The following is a 23,026-nucleotide window of genomic DNA, read 5'->3' on the forward strand; positions in this document are numbered from 1 at the left end:
TCATGTGATACTTGTTTTTTATTGTTTTGATATAATGTTATATTGATTGAATTTTGGATGTTAAACAAAAAATTGCATCTCTGGGATAAATCCTACTTGTTTATCATGTGTAATTTTTATATGTTTTTGAATTGTTTGCTAGTATTTTATTGAGGATTTTTGTGTCCATATTCATATTAGATACTGGTCTATTATCTGTTACAAATCTGACACCTGCTCCTCTTAGGAAGAAAGCCCTCTAGCTTGGACCTGTGGGGAGAAGGGTTCCTAGTTTCTTGGCTGCAGCAGTTTGAGGTGGAGTTTTTGCCTTACTGAGCTGGGAGGAAGGAGGAAGAGAGCGAGCAATCCTTGTTCAAATATCAGACTCTTGCCTTTGTTAACAAATTTTCATCAATTGCCCTGGCTGGTTTTGCTCAGTGGTTAGAGCATCAGCCTGTGGACCAGAGGGACCTGGGTTTGGTTCCCACTAAGGGCACGTACCTTGGTTGCAGTTTGTCCCTGGCCCTGGTTGGGGTCGTATGGGTGGCAGCCAGTCGATGTGTCTCTCTCACATTGATGTTTCTGTCTCTTCCTCCCTCTCTTCCTCCTGCTCTATATGAAGATAAGTGCAAAAATGTCCTTGGGTGAGGGAAAAAAAATTTTTTTTTCATCAGTTCTCTCAAACAGATGTTTCTTCATCCTATGCCCCTAGGACCATTTTCATAGGCCTTGATGGTTGTTTTTAATAAATTTCACCAGTTTCGATGGGAAAGAGGGTCAGCAGAGCTCCTCATGCTGGACATCAGTCCTGTTACTCCTTAATTTATTAAAATTCATTTAACTTTTAGCTACCTAGTAGTGTAACAAAAATATGATACTTTTCAGACCTTTGTTTCCATTGAGTCAAAACTAATGGCAGCTATGATTAAAGTTGAAGGACTTTGAAAGTGAAGAAGTAAAGTAAGAATGGTAGATGCATATTGCAATATAATCAGAATTAAAGTTTGCTCCCAATATAAGGAGAAGGTAAACTAAGGAGCAAGAGACAAAAGAACTTGGCTTTTAAATTATTTCTGTTCTTGTTTATGAAATTTTATCAGTAATTATAATTAAGGGGGGAGTACTAGTTTCTACTCCATTGTAATCAAAAGCACAGAAAGATCTGTATTTGAGATACAGAATATATATTTGGGAAAATACATAAGATATTACTTTTCCTCTTTTAGGAAATGACCACAGGTGAACATACCCAAGATGAAACAGGTAACTGTTAATAGGAAACTGTTAAAAATTACTTGGTTAACACCAGCAAGGTGATAGTAGTAGTGGTGGTAGTTTGTAAATGAGTCATTTTGCTGAAGAGTTGAACGAGAAGATTTAACTTTTGAATGTATTATCTCTAGGAGAAATGTGTATTCTTGGAATGTTACTTTAAAAAATGAGTTGAGTTAAATATTTAATAAAGAAGTATTTATTTCCTTTGATCTGCATAGATGCATTTTTTAAAATATACTAAGTTACTTAATGGGAGGGGAGGTATTCGCAGTGAGTAAAAGCCAACAGTTGATGATTTCTTTATTTGTAGTGTATAAGCTGAAGAAAGCATTACCTTAGTAAGGGGTTAGTGGTATAGAGGATATTAAAACTTGTTATTAGAGGATAAACGCCTGAATTAAAACTTTTTTCTTAGTAAACAAACTTAAATTCTAGATTCATTTTTCTGTTTTTAATGTTGGTATATTTTTTCACAAGATACCAATGATGGAAGCACTGAAGCTGCCATAACTTTACTTACAATGGGAGATCTAGTGTTGCAGTCAGAGATCAGTACAGAGCAGAGTGATGGTAAGAATGAAAAATAAGTCCTCAAAAAAGAAACTTTTAAAACCCAACTTTTAAGAAATTATACCCACATTTAAGTAATAAGTGAATTGTTGCCTTTTACATTTGAAGTTGGCACCACTTTGTTTTTCCAGAATAGGAAATATGTATGCATTGATCCATCTAACTGCCCTGTTAGATGTGGTGGCCACTATTTCAAGATAGTGTTCTTGCTTTATTAAGAATAACTTGTATCTGTGGAATAGCTACCTTTGTCATCATAAACATCGTTGGTTAGCTGTGCTCATTGATCACAGATTACTTTACACATGTTTCTTTAGCAAAGGAGCCGCCTCTTTGGATAGTTTCACAGTAACGTGACAGTAAAATACTGTATGAAGTGGCAGTAGCCATCATTGAGATTATTTGGTTTAGAATGTTCTGTTGGTTTGGACTGAACCAAAAGATATACCAACCCATATTTTTAATATTTTAGGCAGAAATTACAGAGAAGCAATGGTGTTGACTATCCAAGTTCCTTCTACTTTAAGTACATTAAATATCTAATAAGTATAATTGTGTTAATTAATTTCTTGTTAATTACATTAATAATTTTTTGTTAGTTATTTTGACTGGTGATGAGTAGCCTGTCATTTATTTAGGTGTTAGACTTTTAGGCTGGTAACTATTAGGAAATTCTGATTTGTGGTCCCTATAGGTCTTCTTTCTTTTTTTGAACTTTATTTTACTCTATGAATATGTCATGTGGATACAGAAATGTTTCATTTAAAGATACATAAATAGATTGTATGAGGTGAACAAAGCCATTGTTAATCTTTTTTTTTTTTTTGTTTTTTTATCCTCACCCGAGGACATTTTTCCATTTCTTGTTCAGGTAGAGTGGGAGGGAGAGAGAGGAACAGAGAGAGAGAGGGAAACATCGATGTGAAAGGAACACATCGAGTGGTTGCCACCCGCACAACCGACCAGGGCCGGGGACAAACTGCAACCGAGGTACGCGCCCTTAGCGGGAACCGAACCCGGGTCTCTCAGGACCGCAGGCCGACGCTCTAACCGCTGAGCCAAACTGGCCAGGGCAGCCATTGTTAATCTTTAAAAAAAATTTTTTTAATCCTCACTAGAGGATATGTTTTTATTGATTTTAGAGAGAGAGAGAAAGAGACAGGGGCGGACAGAGAGAGAGAGAGAAAAGAAAAGAAAGTAAAAGAAAGAAAAGAGAAAAGAAAGAAACATCACTGTGAGAGAGAAACATCAATCAGTTGCCTCCTGTACCAGGGATTGAATCCATAACCTTTTAGTGTATGGGAAGATGCTCCAACCAACTGAGCCACCCAACCAAGGCAGGTTTCTTTCTTAATAGCAGTGTACTGCTTTGGAGCCAGTCACAAATCTGTAGAACATAAAATACAGGTTTTAAAAAATTGTAAATAAAGGTGATTCTATCTTGAAATTCATTTGAAGTCATGTAGTTACTGAAAGTAACAAAAAGATTCATTTTTACTTAACAATAACCCAAAGATTTTAGTCTATAAGAATTATTAAGCTTAGAATAGGTAAAATCTTTGGCATGAAATATGAGGTCATACATTTAATTTTAGAGCCCAAAAGAGTAAACTTTCTTAAAGAATTTTGCAGTTGCTAAATGTTGATAGATTTATCTTGTTTCGACATCTATTTGTATTTTCTTGTTTTGTTTTGTTTTGTTTTATTTTTTCCCTATAATAGGAGTGTGTGTTCTCCCTGGTGTTCATTCAAAGGATAAAGGCCATATTCCTTTTAGCCCAGATAATGTCAGTGACAAAATTGTTCATGAATGTCAGGAGCTTTCTTCACCTGTCAGTAGGATACCTCTTTCATCATTAGAGGAAAACAAGATTGTATTGGAGGAACAAAGTACTAAAGAAGAAATTGGTTTAACGGAGAAAGTAAAGGAAACCACTATATCAACCAGGTTTATTTTGCTTTATTGAATTATAATTTCTTTTGAGTTTTACTAAAAAACAAATTATATTATTCTATTAATAAATGTATTTAAACCAACCATCAATTTAGTTAAAAGCTTTGAATAATACTTACATAGATGTAAAGTAGACAGTGCTAATTTCTCACCTTTGAAAGTAATGATTGGCTGATTTTGATTTAGTTTAATGTTTTGCATATTAAAATTTCTGCAATATGTGTATCTTTGAAGCCTTAATGAAATAGTTTCATGTAATAATCATGTAATAATCTCTGTTTTACAAACGTGGTCCAAAAACAAACGTGGTCCAGATTCTCTTCCCTTCTCAAGACTCTTAGTACTTACTACCACGTAATTTTAGCATTAAGAAATGAAACGTATAGACAATGTGGCTCCTTAGAAGGTGGTACATAACTATCAGAGCTAGACAGAATGTATCAATGTGAGAGAATACTTACACATTGACAAATTCCGCCCTCCCCTTTTTCTAGAAATACAACTTCTGAAGTGACCAATAATTTGAGAATAAGAAGTAGATTTGCCAAGCCTAAGCCAAATCATAAAAAGATTTTAGGGACCAACAGATTTGGTGCTCATCAGGAAGTTCCCAGTTTGTTTGTAACCAAAGGAGAAGAAGTGGAATTTCAGAGAGGTAAATTTTATTGTTCCCTTGCAAGGTACAAAATTACTTTGACATGAGAAATTAACATTTTAAATGGAATATTCAGTTGTTAAACTTACTTTAACTTACTGTTAATTTCAAACATATAAAATGTAAAATGAACTATAAAATAAATACCCATAAATCCACCAATTGGTTTCAGTAATTATTACCATTTTGCTATATTTACTTGATCAGACTTTCTTTTTTTTAATTAATTAATTAATTAATTAATTTTTATCCTCACCCTAGGACATTTTTTCATTTTTTTTTTTTTTGTTCAGATAGAGTGGGAGGAAGAGAGAGAGAGAGAAACATTGACGTGAGAGAGACCTATCGAGTGGTTTGCCACCCACACAACCCAACCAGGGCTGGGGACAAACTGCAACCGAGGTACATGCCCTAGAGGGAACCGAACCCAGGTCTCTCTGGACCGCAGGCTGATGCTCTGACCGCTGAGCCAAACCGGCCAGGGTGATCAAACTTTCTTTTTATATATATATATTTTTTGGTGTGTGGTGTGTGTGTGTGTACATGAATACTCAACCCCATGTTTTCTTAGAGAGGCATACATTCATGTGGCGGAAAATAAGACAGTGTCCCAAAGGCATACAAATTTAAAAAATCCCTGGTTCCTAGCCTTCTAATCCCATTTCTAGTGGTAAACTGTTTTTAATGTGGACTTCCAGAAATATTTTATACTTGTAAGTATTTAATGAGAGTGTGTGTGTATAAACCCATATATCCATATATATGTATGTATATATATGTATATTCCTTTCAGAAAGAATAGAAACGTGTATACCGTACACTGTTCAGCACTTTTAAAAATGTATAATTTAATGGTGTTTGATATATTTACTGAGATTGTATTAAACTGTGTTGTATGTAGAAGGTCTGGGTAGTTAGCATCATCTTTTCACTGTTTTGGGATTCCCAATTTCTGGGATTTCTCTTTCAATTAGCAATGCCTGTGGTTCAGTTAGTTAATTCATTACTTTGGTTTGAGCAGTACCTAGAAGCTCTCTCATTATGGAGGCTCAAGTAACCTTTGCTATATAGAAGTCATCTTCTTCCCCTTTACGACATTCTTCTTTATAGAACAGCTCTCTTCCCGGTACTTTACCCACTTCTGAACCTCTTTTGTTTGTGGGTTTCTAATTATACTATTACTATTAATGGAGATACAATTATGGTGGTAGCCAGGAGTGAAACATGTGCAGTGCAGGACTCATTAATCATCTGTTTTACTGTTCAGAAATCTCATTGTCCAGGACTACCTCTCTGCCCTGTGAATATACTTGCTTTTTGGATTGAGGTGTTTGGAAGAGTCCACCAGATAGTGATCTGTTTTTGAAGAGAGAATATGTTTCTAATATGGAGATTTTAGCTGTATTATTTTGGACTACATCTTAAATTTTTTTTATTTAAGAAATGGAGAAAAATACTTCTAAAGCAACAGGATTAGAAGATAAAAATCTTGAATCGGTTACAACAGCAGAGAATAAGGAGCAGAGCAGATTGGCACATGTACATGGTATTGAAGAGACCAGTATTTTGCAGGAAGCAAGCCTAACTGAAAGGTAAAAGAGGAGAGATTGTGGGATTTGGTCACTGTTCTGTTTCAACTATAGCTATAAGCTGTAGCTGTAAGAATTTGATTTAAAAATAAGCAAGAACAGATTTTTGTTGCATTAATTATAACATAAAAGTTTAAAAAACATTAAATGAGATGAATTTGACCTATATAGCTCTAAACATTATTCTGTGGTTGTCTGCTTGATTTCAAATATATACCGAAACTCTAATATTAGTTTCTCTTTCAGAAAGGAAGACCAAGAGCAGGGATCTCAAGAAGTTCAGATATTGTCATTTGCTCCAATTGTTTCCTCTGGGACAAACTCCCACCCACTTGGTTTGGGTAGGGGTCTTAGTGAGAGTTCTTTTGGAGAGCCCCTGAGAAAGGACTCGAATGGAGACAATATGCTTACACTTTATGTGCCAGAGGTAAAGGAATGAAAAATATAACAAGTGGTGGCTAGGTGTTTATTCCTCATTTAAAAAAATTAGGTAGCCCTCCCTGGCTTTGTTTAGTGGTTAGAGCATCAGCCTACACACTAAAGGGTTGCAGGTTCAATTTCCAGTCAAGGGCATGTACCTGGGTTGCAGGTTTGATCCCAGGCCCCAACCGGAGCACATGCAGGAGGCAGCCAATTGATGTGTCTCTCTCACGTCGATGTTTCCTTCACTCATATTGATGTGCCCTGCCCTTCCCAATCCCTTCCACTCTGTCTAATAATCAATAGGAAAAATATCCTTGGGTGAGGATTAACAAAAAAAATTGAGGTATAATATAAACACAATAAATTTCATCCTCTTTAGTGTGCAGTTCTGTAGTTTTTGGCAAACATATACAGGCATGTGACTAATACATGAACAGTTCCATTACCCCCCAAATTCTCTGGTGCCCTTTTTTAGTTACTCCCACCCCCACTCCCAGCCCCTGGCAACCATTGATCTGTTTTGCCTTTGCAAGAATGTACTGTGATAGAATTTTTATTGCATTTTTAGTTTCTGGAGCATAGAGATAAACTGCTAATACCTAACTTTGTTGTAAAAGCTTTGAAAAGGGAAGTGTTTTATACACAGAGAATTGCTACCTAGCTTCTGGATCTGAGAAGTTCATGGACAGAACAGGCATTTATTGAGATGTTATTACTGTGTGTCCAACACTGTGTGAGATGTGGGGATACATAGTTGTGGGGGACATGAATAAATGAATGGGTGCTATGGAAGAGAGTTGCACAAGACTGGGAGTGAATGGTCCTCAACCCACTTTAATGAAATAAATGTCTAGGAGGAAAAGGGCTCAAGCATTAGCATTTTGTTTTGAAGTTCTCCAGGTTATTCTGATGTGCAGCCAGGACTGAGAGAATTCTTGATCTGGAAGAACAAGTGTGAATTAACCAGTTAAAGGGTGTGTATAAAAACAAATGTGAAACAGCATGACATATTCAGGGACCACAGGTAGTTAAGAGGAATATAAATGAAGAAAGTGGTTAGAAACGAAGTTAGATAGATACCATGGGGACAGGTCATAAAAGGAATTTTTATGACTTGTTGAGGAGTTTGGACTAGTTACAGGATCCGCCCTCCCCTACCCCCACCGCCTGCCCCTTCCCACTGTTTTTATTTTGAAATAATTTCAAACTTGGGAAAAGTTTCAAGAAACTTAAATAGAACTCTTCTATATCCTTTACTTGGATTTATTCATTGTTAACAGTTTGCCTCATTTGTTCTTTCTCTCTTTTTCTTCTGTCTTGCTCTTCTTTTCTAGTTAGATAATTCTAAAAATCTGAACCGTTTGAAAGTCAAGTTGCAAACACAAGCCTTCACCCACAAACACTCCAGCTTGTATCTGATAATAACAAGGACATTCTTGTACAGACAAATGACAATACGTTTGTCACACAATGTTACCATAGTATTTAACATTGATTTAATATTATGTAATATGCAGTTTCAGTCAAGGCTTTTCTATTGCATTTAGTTGTCATTTCTTCTTACTGTCTTTTAATCTAGAGTAGTTCTCTTGTCCTTTTCCTCTTTTGTGAACTTGACTTTTTTTTTAATCCTCACATGAGGATGTTTTTATTGATTTTTAGAGAGAGAAGATGAGAGAGAGAGAAATATCAATGTGATTGATTGCCTCCCATAATAGCCCCAACCGGGGATCAAACTCGCAACCTAGGTATGTGCCCTGACCGAGAATCGAACTGGGATGTATGGATGAACTGCAGTCAATGGAGCCACTAGGCCAGGAGCTGAACTTGACATTTTAAAAGAGTCCAAGGCTAGTCTACATTCTGGATTTTTAAAAATGCTTTCTTATTATTAGATTCAGGTTAAATATTTTCTTGGCAAGATTCCTATATAGATGATGATGTTTCTTTGTTTTGCATCACATTGGAAGACACATAATATCAATCTGTCCTATTATTGATGCTGACAGATCACTTGTCTAGAATGGTGCCTCCCAGATTTTTCCATTATAATAGCATCTTTTCTACATAAGTAATTTTTCAGATGAGACCCAGCAGCCTTATACCTGGTAGTTTAAGTATACATTGATGATTCTTGCCTGAGTCAGTCGTCATTGGTTACAAAGAGAGAGCTTTAAGATTTTAACAGTAGAGACTTAGACCAGAATTGCATTTTAGAGAAAACAATGTTTGCAATTTTGTGGAAAACAGATGGGAAGGAGCCATGCTGGAGGCAAGACCAGTTTGCTTCCATTCAGATGTCACCTACTAATAATAGAATAATGGCTGCTGTGATAAGGATAGAGAGAGGTTGAGGGATTTGGATCTCCCTTTCCTATTCAAAATTTGTTTCATAGACTACACATATTGAGCAGTTTAGTCTGAATTCCTGTGTGTGTATTTATTTAATCAAAAGTTTATTGATACAACTAAAGTTTTAAAACACTTGAAAATTGCATATGGTTAGATAATTGTTGAGTTTTGAAAGCATAACTTCAGTATATCAGATTGTCAGGAAATCTTTTTAAAACTGAGATTTGGTCAACCTTACTCTTTCATTTTAATTTTTATGGCAGTGTACACCAGCTAGTATTCCAGAAGTCCAACAAGAGAATGTAATAAATCCTCAAGATTTAACAGGTATGATAATCTGCTTCAGTAAAGTATCATAGAACCTAACGGTATGGTTTTTACCCCCATTTGCCTGTGGTTAAAACAAAACAGTTTTTTTTTGTCTATGATGGCCTTAAAATAAATGAAAACAACTTGCTTGAAATTATAAATCTCCATAGTGAATAATCATTTGTGTCATTTATAAAATTACTTTTTAAAAATATGTTTTTATTGATTGTTTTGCAGTGGTTCTCAACCTTCCTAATGCCACCACCCTTTAATACAGTTCCTCATGTTGTGGTAACGCCCAACCATAAAATTTTTTCGTTGCTACTTCATAACTGTAATTTTGCTACTGTTATGTCTTAGGCGACCCCTGTGAAAGGAGTGTTTGACCCCCAAAGGGGTCATGACCCACAGGTTGAGAACTGCTGTTAGAGAGAGAGGAAGGGAGAGAGAGAGATAGAAACATCAATATGAGAGGGAAACATCAATCGGCTGCTTCCTACATACCCTCTGCTGGGGATCAAGTATGAAACCCCAGGCACGTACCCTGACTAGGAATCACTGGGATCTCTCAGTCCATGGGACTGAGCCACACTGGCCGGGCTGAAATTACTTTGTATATTTTAGGTGTAATTCATTTTTTTTTCTTGGTCATAAGTTGTTTTGAGACTTTTTAGAAATGAATTAAATTAATGATTTTCTGTTTTTTCACGGTTCAGCTTTTCATTACTAACTTTTAAATTTTTATAGTGAATCTAGTTGCTAATGTACATCATGGTGGTGAGGATGAACAAGCATTCATTTTAACTCTGGTGGAAATTCCAACCAATGCAGTAGAAGAATTTACTGATACTGCTACACAGTTAATGCCAAACCCTTTACTGCCAGCACCCATATTGGTCAGATCAGTGACTGCAGAAGAAAAGGGTGACATGAGGTAATGAATGAGCTAAACTGTTCTTGCTAGTTGAAAAGGTGTTTTATGAATTGAATAGTTTTGATTGGAATGTGCCATTCACCAACATTATTTGTAATTGTTCTAGATATCTTACTTAGTAATTATGTGGTAAATTAGAAAAAAAATTGTTTATTTTATAAGTGATGAAGATGTTACTTAAATGGATCATATATTTTGTATGAAACTTTGGTATTTTATGTATTTTGAAAGCTAAAAACACTTAGCAATCTGGATCATAAAGTGGCATCTATTAAAGGTATGGTTACTTTGTAAACATTTAAAAAATTTTGAATGAATATACATTCACAGAAAGTAGCAAAAATGGGAGAAAGGTAACATTTCTATTTATTTTTGATACTCATTTAAAAAATTTTTTTTTAATCCTCATTTGAAGGTATTTTTCCATTCATTTTCAGACAGTGTGGGAGGGAGAGGTGGGGGGAGAGAGAGAGAGAGAGAGAGAAAGAAAGAGAAAGAAACATCAAAACATCGATTGGTTGCCTCCCACATGGCCCCAAGCAGGGCTGGGGACCAAGCTGCAACTGAGGTATGAGCCGTTGACCAGAATTCAACCGGGACCTCTCGGTCCATGGGATGATGCTCACTTCACTGAGCCACACCAGCTGGGCTCCTGTAGAATTTTTTTTTATTTTTTATTATTCTCACCTGAGGACATTTTTGCATTTATCTTGAGATAGAACATGAGGAAGAGAGGGAGGAAGAGAGAGAGAGAAACATCAATGCGAGAGAGACACATCGAGTGGTTGCCACCCACACCCCCAAGAATTCTTAAGTTGTATTTTAATAATCATAGATTAAGATGCTTAATTGTCTATTAAATAGCGTTAGAAATTGAAGCCTTTTATATTAGGAAGACACATTTTAGATTAAAATTTAACTTTACAGACAAGGAAAACATTTTTATACTCATATTTAATTTAACATTATAAAATTTAAGTTCTAAGCCTTTAAGTATTAATGGAGCTCAAAACTAACATTCTTGTGGTCATAGCCATGTGTTAGTTACTTTGAGGTGTTTTTGGCAGTTTTGATTGGAATAGCTCATTAAATAACTTCTAATTTATTTATTATATATGTATGTATTTTCTATGCAGTATGAATTTTCCAGTAACTTCATTTGGTCAGGATGCCATGTGTTTATCTAATTCTGGAAGTGATGATTCTGAAAAAGCTCCTGCTAATTTGGATCTTATGTCTAGGAAGAGATTTCACTGTAGGCCTGATGAAAGTGACCATGTTCCTCCTGCCAAAAAATGTTCACTCACTTCCAGAGATGATTCTCAAAAATATGCCTCTGAGGTAAGAGAGTCATTAAATAAGATGACCATATTACAAAAGATCTATTTCTGTTTTTTTCCTTTATGTTCTTTATACAAAGAGTTCTGATACTTTTCACCATAAATAATTCAGGTAAAACTGGTTTTGTATTTTTACTTTTCAACCTGTTCTATGTAAAAATTGATGGACATTAATCAGGAAATCCATTCCCAGCTCTGTGTCATGAGCTAAAAATAAGGCCAAAAGCATTATATAGATCTGGATCTTAGTTGTACCACTTAATAGCTGTGGGACCTTAGGCAAGATACTTCACCCGTGTGACTTAGTTTGCCATTGTGTAAAATTATGATAGTAATATCACCACCACCATTATCATGATGCCTAATGTATCTTGTTGCTACAAAGACTAGAACCTCAAAGGCCCTCTTTTAACTGTCTCTTTTCTTTCTCTAGTCTTACCTTGTGCTAATCTCTGCCTTACTCTCTATCCATATTGGTTATCAGTTTCTCAAAAGAACAGTACTCCTTCATATCCCAAGCCATTTCTTTTGCTGTCTCTTTTTCTAAAATATTCCCTTGCAAAACATACGAACTTCAGTCATCATCTACTGTGTTGTATGTTTCTTAGCACTGTCTGGTTTTTGTTTCTGATATTTGTCATAATGTTCTACATTATGTAACCACACTATGGAGATATTAATTTAGAGTTGTATTCTCAAAGGGACAGTTGAAGACTAATGGTCCTTAGATGATAGCAGACAACAGAGGTAGTGTATCCTTGTATATCGATAGGTGAAAAATTGTCACCCAGAATAGTTTGAATTTCTCTTAATATTCAAGTAGGGTTGAACATCTTTTCATATTCTTAAGCGCCATTTGTATTTTCTTTTCTGTGAAATGACTCTGTATATTTCTTACCCATTTTTTAATTGGGTTGTTGATCTTTTTCTTACAGATTTGGAGGGACTCTTTTATGTATGTCTGTGATATGAGTTGCAAATAATTTTTCCCAATTGGTTATTTGTCATTTGACTCTATGTGGTTTCTTTCATGTAGACTTTTTGGTTAAGAGTTTTTGTTTTTTTTAAACATTTTTTTAAATTCTTTTTTTTATTGATTTTAGAGAGAGGAAGGGAGAGGGAAAGAGAGAGAGAAACATTGATGAGAGGGAACATCGATTGGCCGCCTTCTGCACACCCCTCCACTGGGGATTTGGCCCACAACCTGGGTTTGTGCCCTGACTGGAATCGAACCGGTGACCTCTGGTGCATGGGTCGATTGCTCAACCACTGAGCCACACCGGCCGGACTATTGGACTTAAAAAAAAAAAAAAATTTTTTTTTCTGACTTGAATGGGAATACTTCTGGTGTTTATGAAGTGGGATGCTGGCTTTTGGTTTGCCATAGCTGTATTTTAGGGTTTTAAGAAAATGTCTATCTATTCAATTTTAAGTTCCTTTTTTCCCCAAGAATGAGTATTATTAGACACTTTTCCTGCAAAAAGAAGATATAGTATTTTTCTTTTCAAATTTGTTGAATTATATTAATAGATTTCGTATTGAATCAGCTTTGCATTTCTGAAACAAACTCTACTTGATTGTGTATTATTAGGCTTTTGATGTATGTTAAATTATGTGTAATATTTCATTTGATATTTTTGCATTGATGTGAAAATGGCTAGTTGGTATCAATATTATGCTTAATTTATGAGAGGTATTTGGAAATTTCCCTCTTTTATTTGCTCTGGAACAATTTAAATAACAGTAACATTTTCCACAAATGTTTGGTAGAATTCCCATAAGACACGTCTGACCCTAGAGCTTTCTTTACTTAAAAATGAAAGAAATAAAATTCATTTTATTTGATAAATGGATTTCTAATATATATTTTTTTTTTTTTTGGTAAATTTTCTTAAAACAGGTGTGTTCAAAGGAATTAATAAATGTTTTTGAGGAAACAGGTGAGTGAAATAAATTTTAATGTGATTACATTTTTCTAAGTACGGCTGATTATTTTTGATGCATCTTGTTCAAATTTGGGATTAAAGCTGAGTTTTTCTCACTTTACCCTAAGAATCATGCTTCTATTATTAGAAGTTTTTCTACCCTGCTGAAATTTTGGATTTGGCACTTTGGTATCATAAAAATCTACTTTCTTCCTGTAGTTAATAGAAAACCGTGTATCTACAGGATTCCTGAAAAAGCACAACTACTACATTTTAGGAATTAGAAAGCTGGTTATAAAGGAGTTTTCAAAGATTTTTAACTATACCCTAAGATTAGAAAGTGATCACTTTGTTAGTTCAAGAGATATTTATATGGAGAAAGATTTTCTGGGTGAAAATATATTGATATGACTATTCTGTATTTGAAAGCAGTTACTTTTGCCCTGGCCAGTTTGGCTCAGCGGTTAGAGCGTCGGCCTGCGGTCTGGAGAGACCCGGGTTCAGGTCCCGCTAAGGGCACGTACTTCGGTTGCAGTTTGTCCCCGGCCCTGGTTGGTTGTGCGGGTGGCAGCCGCTCGATGTGTCCCTTCACGTCGATGTTTCTCTCTCTCTCTCTCTCTTCCTCTCTCTCCCTCCCACTCTATCTGTACAAAAAGATGGAAGAATGTCCTCTGGTGAGGATAAAAAAAAAAAAAAAAAATTGAAAGCAGTTACTTTTGTTTTTAACTAGTTATATTATTTTTAAGCATCCAGGTAATTCCACTAATTTATAATTTAGCTTACTCTTATTAAGGCATCTTTATGATAGAATATCATGGGTTCTTTCCTTCAAATATTGCAATTCATTTGGATGTATTGATTTCAATATGTGTACTTACCATTTGTGTTGTTTTCTTTTTTTAAGGGAAGTCTTACAAGGGACAAGATATCTTCCCTACTTCAGAAATCACATATATAACTCCAGAACCTCAGAAACAGCAACTTGAACCAACTTTTCTGAGTGCAGGATCTAGACCTCTTGATAAAATAATAGATACACATACTGAAAGGAATACACCTCAGTTAACTCAGGATAAGGCAATTGTCTCTGATAAGGAAGAAGGAACTTGTGCAACTTCTAAGCCTGAACACGTGGATAGCATCACATCATCTTCAAAAACCCCACTGTCAAGGTATCATGAGAAAGTCTGTAATTAGTGCTGAAACTTTTACTCTTTAGATGGAAAATCTTTAGAATTTAGTATTGTATGCTTTGTTTTCAAGATTGTCCATGGTTATTTTTTGATCCTTATTTATTCTATCATACAGTAGCTGCCAATGTAGATGATCTGAGACATAGGGCTAACATCAGAAGTAGCTCTGAATGTTGTTTTATTGAGGTCCCAAATAATGTGCATTTTTCTCCCTTGTGGCATACCAAAGAGGTAAACCATGGCTTTCTCCCTATGAGAGTAAATGTGGAATTTAAGCCCCAAGCCAGCTTTTTCCATATTATTTTCCTCATACTTTAGAAGCAAGCCTTGTGGGTTATGGGTAATTATTGACTTGTCAGCAGTAATAAAACCATTAATATGGTGTTGGTGAGTGGAAAAGGGGAGGACATGCACTAACTTCCACTAAAGGAAATGGGTGGGCGAGGACATGCGTAACTTAAAAGGGCATATTTAATGAATATATTGTTTTTGTTATGTAAACTACAGAAAGTAAAACTTGGCAATATGTTTAGAGATGTGCTGAATATAGAAGGAGGGAGGCATCATAGGGTTTTAGGTTGAAAGCAGCTGAGAAGCATTACTTTGGAATAAGGGTCAGCAGATTTTTTTGGTAAAGATCATGTAGTATATATTTTAGGTTTTGTGGCCCTTACATCTTTGTTGCAGCTACTCAAGCCTGCATTTGTAGTGCAAAAGCAATCACATTTAAACAGACAGACATGCTGTGTTCCAGTAAAATTTGTTTTACAGAATCAGGTAGTGAACTGCAGTTGGTCTATGGGTGTTTGCTGACTTCTTCTCTAGAGCCTTGCTATACAAAGTCTGGTCTTGGGACCAGCAGCATGGACATCATTTGAGAACTTGTTGGAAATACAGAACTCAGGCCCCATCCTCCACTAACTCAGTCAGAATCTTCATTTTAATAAAATCCCAGGTGATTTGTATGCACTTTCAAGCTTGAGAAGTACTGCTTTACAGTAAGCTTTGACTTTTGTCACAAATCAGTATTTAGTAGATGTGCTGATTATGCCATTTTAGGATTAATGGGGAAAAGTTGGTACTAAGAATGTGTCTTCCTGGATATTCTTCAATGTATTTATGTTTGCATTTCTAGACCTGGCAGAAGACCCCTGGGATTTTTGTCTTTAATATGTTCAAAGAATAGTTTGGAGTCTGATGAACCTACTCAGGTTCATAGAAAGAAACGCCTAAAACCTCTTATACCTGTGTCAAGACAGAATTTGAAAAGGTCTGATCCTCTCAGAGAAAGCCAGAAAAAAATTCAAGAGTCCTCTGATCTGCTTCCATCTCCAAGTGTTGTTGATACTCAATCTGAGAATATTGACAGTTCAGCAGCTCAGGTATGTGATAACTACTTATTTCATTGTTTATATAGACTCAACTAGGAAAAACATGGCAATTGTTATTTTTATTTGGATATGAGAAATTATTGCAGAGCAAATCCTATCTGTCTCCCTGTTCTACCCCCGCAACTCCCAATATTTTGGAAGAAGATAGGTGTTGAATTAGGAAGTTACAGCTAGTTTAGTTCAGAGCCGTTGAGCTAGCCATGAATAGACCCTTAATTGCATTTCTTTAAAGCAAAGACTCTTCTGACCTGTGGAAGCAAAACAAAGTAGTGCTTGCATTGTATTTCTTTCAGAGAAATGCCCTGACACCCACAAGAATTCAAGGACTGGTACAATTAGAATTTGTTTGCATGTTTTATTTCTATGCATTCCAAAACTGTGCATATGGGAATTCTGGGATGGAAAAATCTGTGAAGCTGTTTCAAAGAATTCAGAAGAATATTGGTGTGACTCAAGATCTCAGCAAAGGCTGGTGGCCTCTAATGGGTAGCATGAAACTCAGAGGAAGGAGTACTTTTGTAAAAATATCTTTAAAAATATTTTAATTTTGCTCTGGCCGATTTGGCTCAGCGGTTAAAGCGTCGGCCTGCGGTCCTGAGAGACCCGGGTTCGGTTCCCGCTAAGGGCACGTACCTTGGTTGCAGTTTGTCCCTGACTCTGGTCAGTCGTGTGGGTGGCAGCCACTTGATGTGTCCCTTTCACATCGATGTTTCTCTCTCTCTCTCTCTCTCTCTCTCTCTCTCTCTGTTCCTCTCTCTCCCTCCCTCTCTACCTGAACAACAACAACAACAACAACAACAAAAAAATTTAATTTTTACATTATTTCCCAGAATTATTTTCTGAGACCACGATTTTCTGAGTCTATTATTCTCAGATTACTTTGGAGAAGAGTGCTGTAATTACCAGCAGCATTGCAGTGCTAGTTTAATCCCATCCTTGCCAGCACTGGATAGATGACTCTTCAAAGTAAATTTTTTCTTATTTAATATAATGGTAGAACGGTGGACATGTCATTTCATTTGTTTAATTTGCATTTTTTTCAGTTACTAGTGACTTGTTTTTTCCCCATATATTTACAAGGTATTTTATTTTTTCCTATTTTGTTTCTATTTTGCTAATTTATAGCTTTTGGGATCTCAGTGTTTTCTTACCAATTTGTGTCAGATTTTTTTTTGTGTGTAAAAAGGCCACATACTTCTAGCTCTTTGCTGCAAGTAGTTTTCCCAAGTTTATTTTAAATTATTGAGGTTTTATTTTTAACGTACATAAGTTTTGAATGTTTCGTCAAATTCATTACTTTATTTCTTTGCAATTTCTTAAATTGCTTTTATGATTAGGAAGTTTTTATCCAGAGGTATAAACTTTTCAGTTTTAAAATTAATTCTATTCATGGTTATTGACTTTGGTATGTAGTGTGGAGTATATTTGGTATATGGTGAGAGGCAAGAATCAAAACTAAATGTTATTTTCAAAGTTCTATTTTATTATTTTTTTGAATAAGTAATGTATTTCATGTCTTAAAATTCATAATCTATAAAAAAGAGTTTACAGTAAAATGTTTCCCACATCTGTCCTTTAGCTTCCTAGTTCCCTCTTTCCACAGATACAGAGTATTATCAGTTTTTGGTTTACTTTTCTAGAGATATTTTATATATACACAAATATAATAAATACTTTTAAAAAATATAAACAATAGTATTCTGTTCTCTTCCATACTGCTTTCTTCACCTTACGGTATGTCTTGGAGATGTTTGCAAAACAGTAAATAAAGAGCTTTCTCTTCCTCTGTTTCTTTTAAAACTTTAAGTTACACTTTATTTTGAGATTGCTATATATTTACATCAGTTGTAAAAACGAATACAGAGAAATTCCAGTGTATATAGCCTTTATCCAGCTTTCCCCAGTGGTAGCGTCTTGTAAACCTATGGTATAGTATCACAATCAGGTTACTGACAGTGCTATAGTAAAGATACCGAACAGTTCCGTCACCACAGGGAACCTCTGTATTGCCCTTTTATAGACACACCCACTTCCACCCCACCCCAACTCACCCCACTCTCTCCTTCTTGAAACCTGTTTTCCATTAAATTTGTCATTCCAAACAAGTGATGCAAATGGCATCTTATATACGGTTGTGTAAATGGATTCATATTTCAGAATTGGCTTCTTTTAACTCAGAACAGTTCCCCTACAGAGTCATTTAAATGGTTTGTGTTTCAATAGTTTATTCCTATAAACTGTCTGTACCAGTTTTGTTTATCCATTTACTGATTGAAGGACATTGGGTTGTTTTCAGTTTTTGGCTATTATGAATAAAGCTGCTATTAACATTTGTATACAGGTATTTGTTTTTGTTTTTTAGGAATAAGTGTTCAAGAGTGCTGTCCTTATTTTTAATGACATAATATTCCATTGTTTGGATGTACCATAAAGCAATATTGGTCTCATATAGTAGGAATTTAGATTATTCCTAATTATTTGCTATTTCAAACAATGATGTAATAGCTAACTTATAAATGAGCCATTATGCTCATTTATCTGCAGATTAAATTTCCTAGAAATAGAATTGCTGCTCAAAAGGAATGATTATTTTTTTAATAGATACTGGCTGATTGTCCTCCGTAGGGATTATATCAGTTTCTAGTCTTATCAGCAGTAGATGAGAGAACCTTTTCCTCACACGGATATGTTAACAATTTTCTTTTACTTTTATCATTCTTCATAGATTTAATGAGCACATATCAGTGAGGTAAACATCTCTTCATGTATTTGAATTGTTTATGCTTTTTCTGTGAACCATCTGTTCATATTTTTTGACTTTATAAAGAATTGGTTATTAGTCTTCTTCATACTGATTTGTAGAAGCTCTTAATTAAAGAAAATCCTTTTTGATATAGGTTGCAGATATATTTTTTTCTGTATGTCATTTGTCTTTTGATTTTGTATATGGTGGTTTTTGCTATGCAGACATTTTTTATTTTTACATAGATGCATTTCTCAATCTTTCATGGGTTCTGGCTTTCCTGTCATTTAAAAAGACACTCCTCAAACAAATGTTGGCGAGGGTGTGGAGAAAAGGGGACTCTAGTACATTGCTGGTGGGAATGCAGACTGGTGCAGCCACTATGGAAAACAATATGGTGTTACCTCAAAAAATTAAAAATTGAACTTCCATTTGCCCCAGTGATCCCACTGCTAGGAATATACCCTAAGAAGCCTGAAACACCAATCAGAAAGAATATATGTACCCCCATGTTTGTAGCAGCACTATTTACAATAGCTAAGATCTGGAAACAGCCCAAGTGCCCATCAGTAGACGAATGGATAAAAAAGCAGTGGTACATATACACAATGGAATACTATGCAGCTGTAAGAAAGAAAGATCTCTCATCCTTTGAGACGACATGGAGGGACCTGGAAAGTATTATCCTAAGCGAAACAAGCCAAACAGAAAAAGACAAGTATCATATGATCTCACTTATTTGTGGAATGTAATGAACATAACAGTCTGAGGAATGGGGTAGTCCCAGAGACGTGGAAGTAGGGTACAGACTGACAATCCCCAGAAGAGGGGGTGTTGGGGGAGAGATAAACCACAGAACTTATATGCATGTATGCATGAACAATGGACATGGACAACAAAGCTGGGGACAGGGCAGGGGGGAATCAATGGGGGGAAAAGGAGAAACATCTGTAACATAAATAAATAAATTAATTAAATAAAAATAAAAAGACACTCCTATCTGGCTGGTGTGGCTCAGTGGTTGAACGTCAACCCATGCACCAAGAGGTCTCCAGTCAGGACACATGCCCAGGATGTGGGCCCAATCCCCAGTGGGGGACATGCAGGAGTCTGTCAGTTGATGTTCTCTCTCATTGATGTTTCTATCTCTCTCTACCTCTCCCTTCCCTGTCTCTAAAATCAATAAAGAAAATAAAAATTTAAAAAGACATTTCTTTTCCCCCACTCCAGGATTATAAAAGTTTTCCCTTGGTATTTTATAAGAGGTTTTTAAGAAATGTTTTTACATTTAAATCTTTTGAGCCATGTAGTATTTATTTTGGTATAGGTCTGGCTTTTTTCCTGAGGGTTATACAGTTGTCTACCATCATTTATTGAATAATCCAATGTTTCTTATTTTTTTAGAAATGTCATTTTTATCAGATACTAAATTTCCATCCACATGTGTTGGGGGATATTTTTAGTCTTCTATTTAATTGATATGTATGTTTGTTTCTGTGCTGATATTATCCTTAGTTTTTGATAGATTTATAAGTATGCTAATTTTTGATAGAATGACTTTCATTGGTGATTCCTTTGGGTACTGTTTTTTTCCATGTCTATTTTTATACTGGTTACTAAAATGTTTTTATTAAATACTTAATAATGTTATGTTTTACTATTATGTTAAAGTTTTTTCATGGAAATTAGGGTGATGTTATGGATCATGGATACACTACAGTTAACCTAATGTTATGTTATTTGTTGATTCTGATTTTATTATTATAACTAATGCTACGAAGGTTATCTTATTCATAAAACTCTTACTATGTTAGGATTATTTCCTTAATGTAATAGCACAGAAATGAAATTATTGGATCAGCGAGTATGAACATATTTAAAGCTCTTAATATTTATGCTATATTGCTTTTCAAACATATCAATGTAGACAGCCACTACGAATATACAAATGTTATATTGCATACTTATTTTTATTATCTTTTTAGGTTTCTTGTGATCGTTCCTTACTGAAAGAAGAATGTAAAAGTGTCCAAAAACAGACACTTGAAGAAGAACCAACCACAGTCTCTGAATATTTCTTTAGTGATATCTTTATTGAAGTGGATAAAACAGAATGAAAGTTTTGTTTTTTAAGTCTAGAATTTTCAGAGTCAATTATGTCAACAAAACAGTATTTAGAAAAAGCATCATGTTTGTTTTTCTTTATGTTGATTTTGACTATTTAATGAACTTGATTGAAGTTTTTATAATCAGTGGGAAACATTGCTGAGGTTCCTTTCATTCTGATTGATTCAGCATTTTGGAATTACCAAACAATTAATACTGCTTTTTCAGACAGAAATAGCAACTCTTGTTTACATTTTGACTCTTCCTGAACTGAAAACATATGGACATATTGGAATGTTTCTGTATCAGTCACAGGGCTGAAGTATTGGGAGGTGGATTGTATTTAACATTTAGCGAACTACTTTTGTGAAGGTTTTTTTTCTGTTTTTTTGGATTTTTCTGTGGGTGATTAAGACCTTTTCAGTTGCCTCTTAAGTACATGAAAGTAAATTGTTAAAAACTTTTCTATTATTAGCTATTTGACTGACTGAAAAATATATACTTTTGTAATTCATGTTAACATTAGTCCTAATTGAAGAACTAGTATTTAAACATATTATTTATAAAGATGAAACATCAAAAAGCTTATTTATTTTTAAATTTTTTATTTAAAAGAATATTCAGTTTTAATTATTTCACCCTCAGAATTATGGGTAAAGAAGGCATTAACAATTTTGTTTGTCTCCTTTCCCTCTTTAATTTTAGAGATATTTAAAGTGGTATAACTAAAAGTATTTGGATAGTGTATATGTTTTGAATACATTTTTTTCTCATAGTGTTAGTATATTGACTTTGTACTGTGAATATTTTGTTTTTCTTATTTCTTGGATAATCTCAGGATTTGTATGGAAAAAGAAAAAAGAAAACTTACCTTCATTTATGAGGCATATTTCCATACAAAACTTAACCGCCTTTACACATACACACACACACACACACACACACACACACACGTTCCTTTAAAAAAAACAACAACCAATTTTTTGATACGTTTCCTCCCCATTAAATTCTGCTTCAGGAACACTTAGCCTTTAACTACAGAACATAATTGTGATATTAAAAACAGAAAATAAGATAACATGACCATTAAGTCAGTGATTATCGATATGGATTTGAGTTGTTTCAGTTTTGTAATCTACATATGTAATTTTATTATTCACCCAAGTAAATCTTTGGTGTGATTCAATTAAACTTCTCAAAGAGCAAATTTATTCTGAGTTGACAATACATTAGGTCAGGAATCAAAAACATTTTTCATAAAATATTTTTTGCATCTGTGGGCCAGATGGCCTCTATGGCAGCTACTCAACTCTGCCATTTCAATTGAAAGCAGCCACAGACAATACTTAAATGATAGATGTGGCTGTATTGTGCTTTTAGTTTGACCCTCTACATGAGAGAGTAATTTTCTTACGTTAAGGTGCTGATGTCTTTATGAGATATATGTCATTGAAGTTATAAGTTGTGCCTAACAGATAAAACTGTTGATTGCATTATGGAATGATCAGTATTTCAATGGGAAGCTTTTTTAATGTCTAGATAATTGTGTTTATATAATGAAAAAAATGGAGGGCAATTTTCAAGTTCATTAGTAAATTAGGATATGGCTCAGGAGGAAGTATAACAGTAATCCTAATTTATTAAAACAATTGACATTAGAGCATTTTTTCATTTTCTTATAGTGATATTTATAGTTTAAATTTTTCCATAAAGATCTATAAATCTGAGTGGAAATTCTCTATAGGTATGCATTTATTTATTTCACGTGATCACAAGAATCGTGGTAGTAAATAACATTTCTATTTTAATGCCCTGTTTTTATAAATTTTAAAAAACCTCATTCTTAAAAGCTTTCTTTCATTAGGTTAATGTTAATTTGGGTGTTAGATTGCCACAGTTAAACTATTATTTTATCTCTTGTATAATATTTGTTTTAACTTTGTAAATGTCTGTCTCTTGTTCATCTACAGTGAATTAATTTTATGAAAGATGTAACTTCTTACTGTATAAAGAATAATTTTATCTTTTGGGCATTTATTATATTAGAGAATCAAGTCACCCAGCTAAATTACCTTATTATTATATCCTTAAACTAATCTTAGAGAAAGAGAAACATAATCATTGTATTTATTTACCTTTTAAGGTGGAAAGACTTGTTCACACCTGTATTTAATCTAATTCTTGTAAAGATGATGTTGGGAAGAGTTTGTATTTTATAAATTTTAAAGAAGATATGGTTAAAGGTCTTTGTTTTTTCTTGTCGTTTCCTCCTGAATACTTATGTCTTA

The 23,026-nt window shown here is 34.5% G+C and overlaps 1 protein-coding gene across 2 annotated transcripts in view; it reads left to right on the forward strand.

Moving 5' to 3' along the window:
* Positions 1-20,795, forward strand: part of BDP1 (B double prime 1, subunit of RNA polymerase III transcription initiation factor IIIB) — a 99,954-nt gene extending 79,159 nt beyond the window's left edge. The window contains exons 27-39 of one of the 2 annotated variants that reach the window (XM_036278698.1): positions 1,206-1,242; positions 1,732-1,824; positions 3,547-3,772; positions 4,273-4,433; positions 5,875-6,025; positions 6,269-6,449; positions 9,061-9,124; positions 9,854-10,040; positions 11,177-11,381; positions 13,281-13,320; positions 14,210-14,477; positions 15,634-15,880; positions 20,618-20,795. In XM_036278698.1, coding sequence (XP_036134591.1) covers positions 1,206-1,242; positions 1,732-1,824; positions 3,547-3,772; positions 4,273-4,433; positions 5,875-6,025; positions 6,269-6,449; positions 9,061-9,124; positions 9,854-10,040; positions 11,177-11,381; positions 13,281-13,320; positions 14,210-14,477; positions 15,634-15,880; positions 20,618-20,749 — 1,992 coding nt within the window. In that variant the 3' untranslated portion in view covers positions 20,750-20,795. Of the gene's footprint in view, positions 1-1,205; positions 1,243-1,731; positions 1,825-3,546; positions 3,773-4,272; positions 4,434-5,874; positions 6,026-6,268; positions 6,488-9,060; positions 9,125-9,853; positions 10,041-11,176; positions 11,382-13,280; positions 13,321-14,209; positions 14,478-15,633; positions 15,881-20,617 lie in introns of those variants that run through there. The other variant, XM_036278697.1, reaches the window with a different exon arrangement.
* The last annotated feature ends 2,231 nt before the right edge of the window (positions 20,796-23,026 follow it).

This window comes from Molossus molossus, unplaced genomic scaffold (assembly GCF_014108415.1).
Source record: "Molossus molossus isolate mMolMol1 unplaced genomic scaffold, mMolMol1.p scaffold_m16_p_3, whole genome shotgun sequence".
Taxonomy (NCBI): domain Eukaryota; kingdom Metazoa; phylum Chordata; class Mammalia; order Chiroptera; family Molossidae; genus Molossus; species Molossus molossus.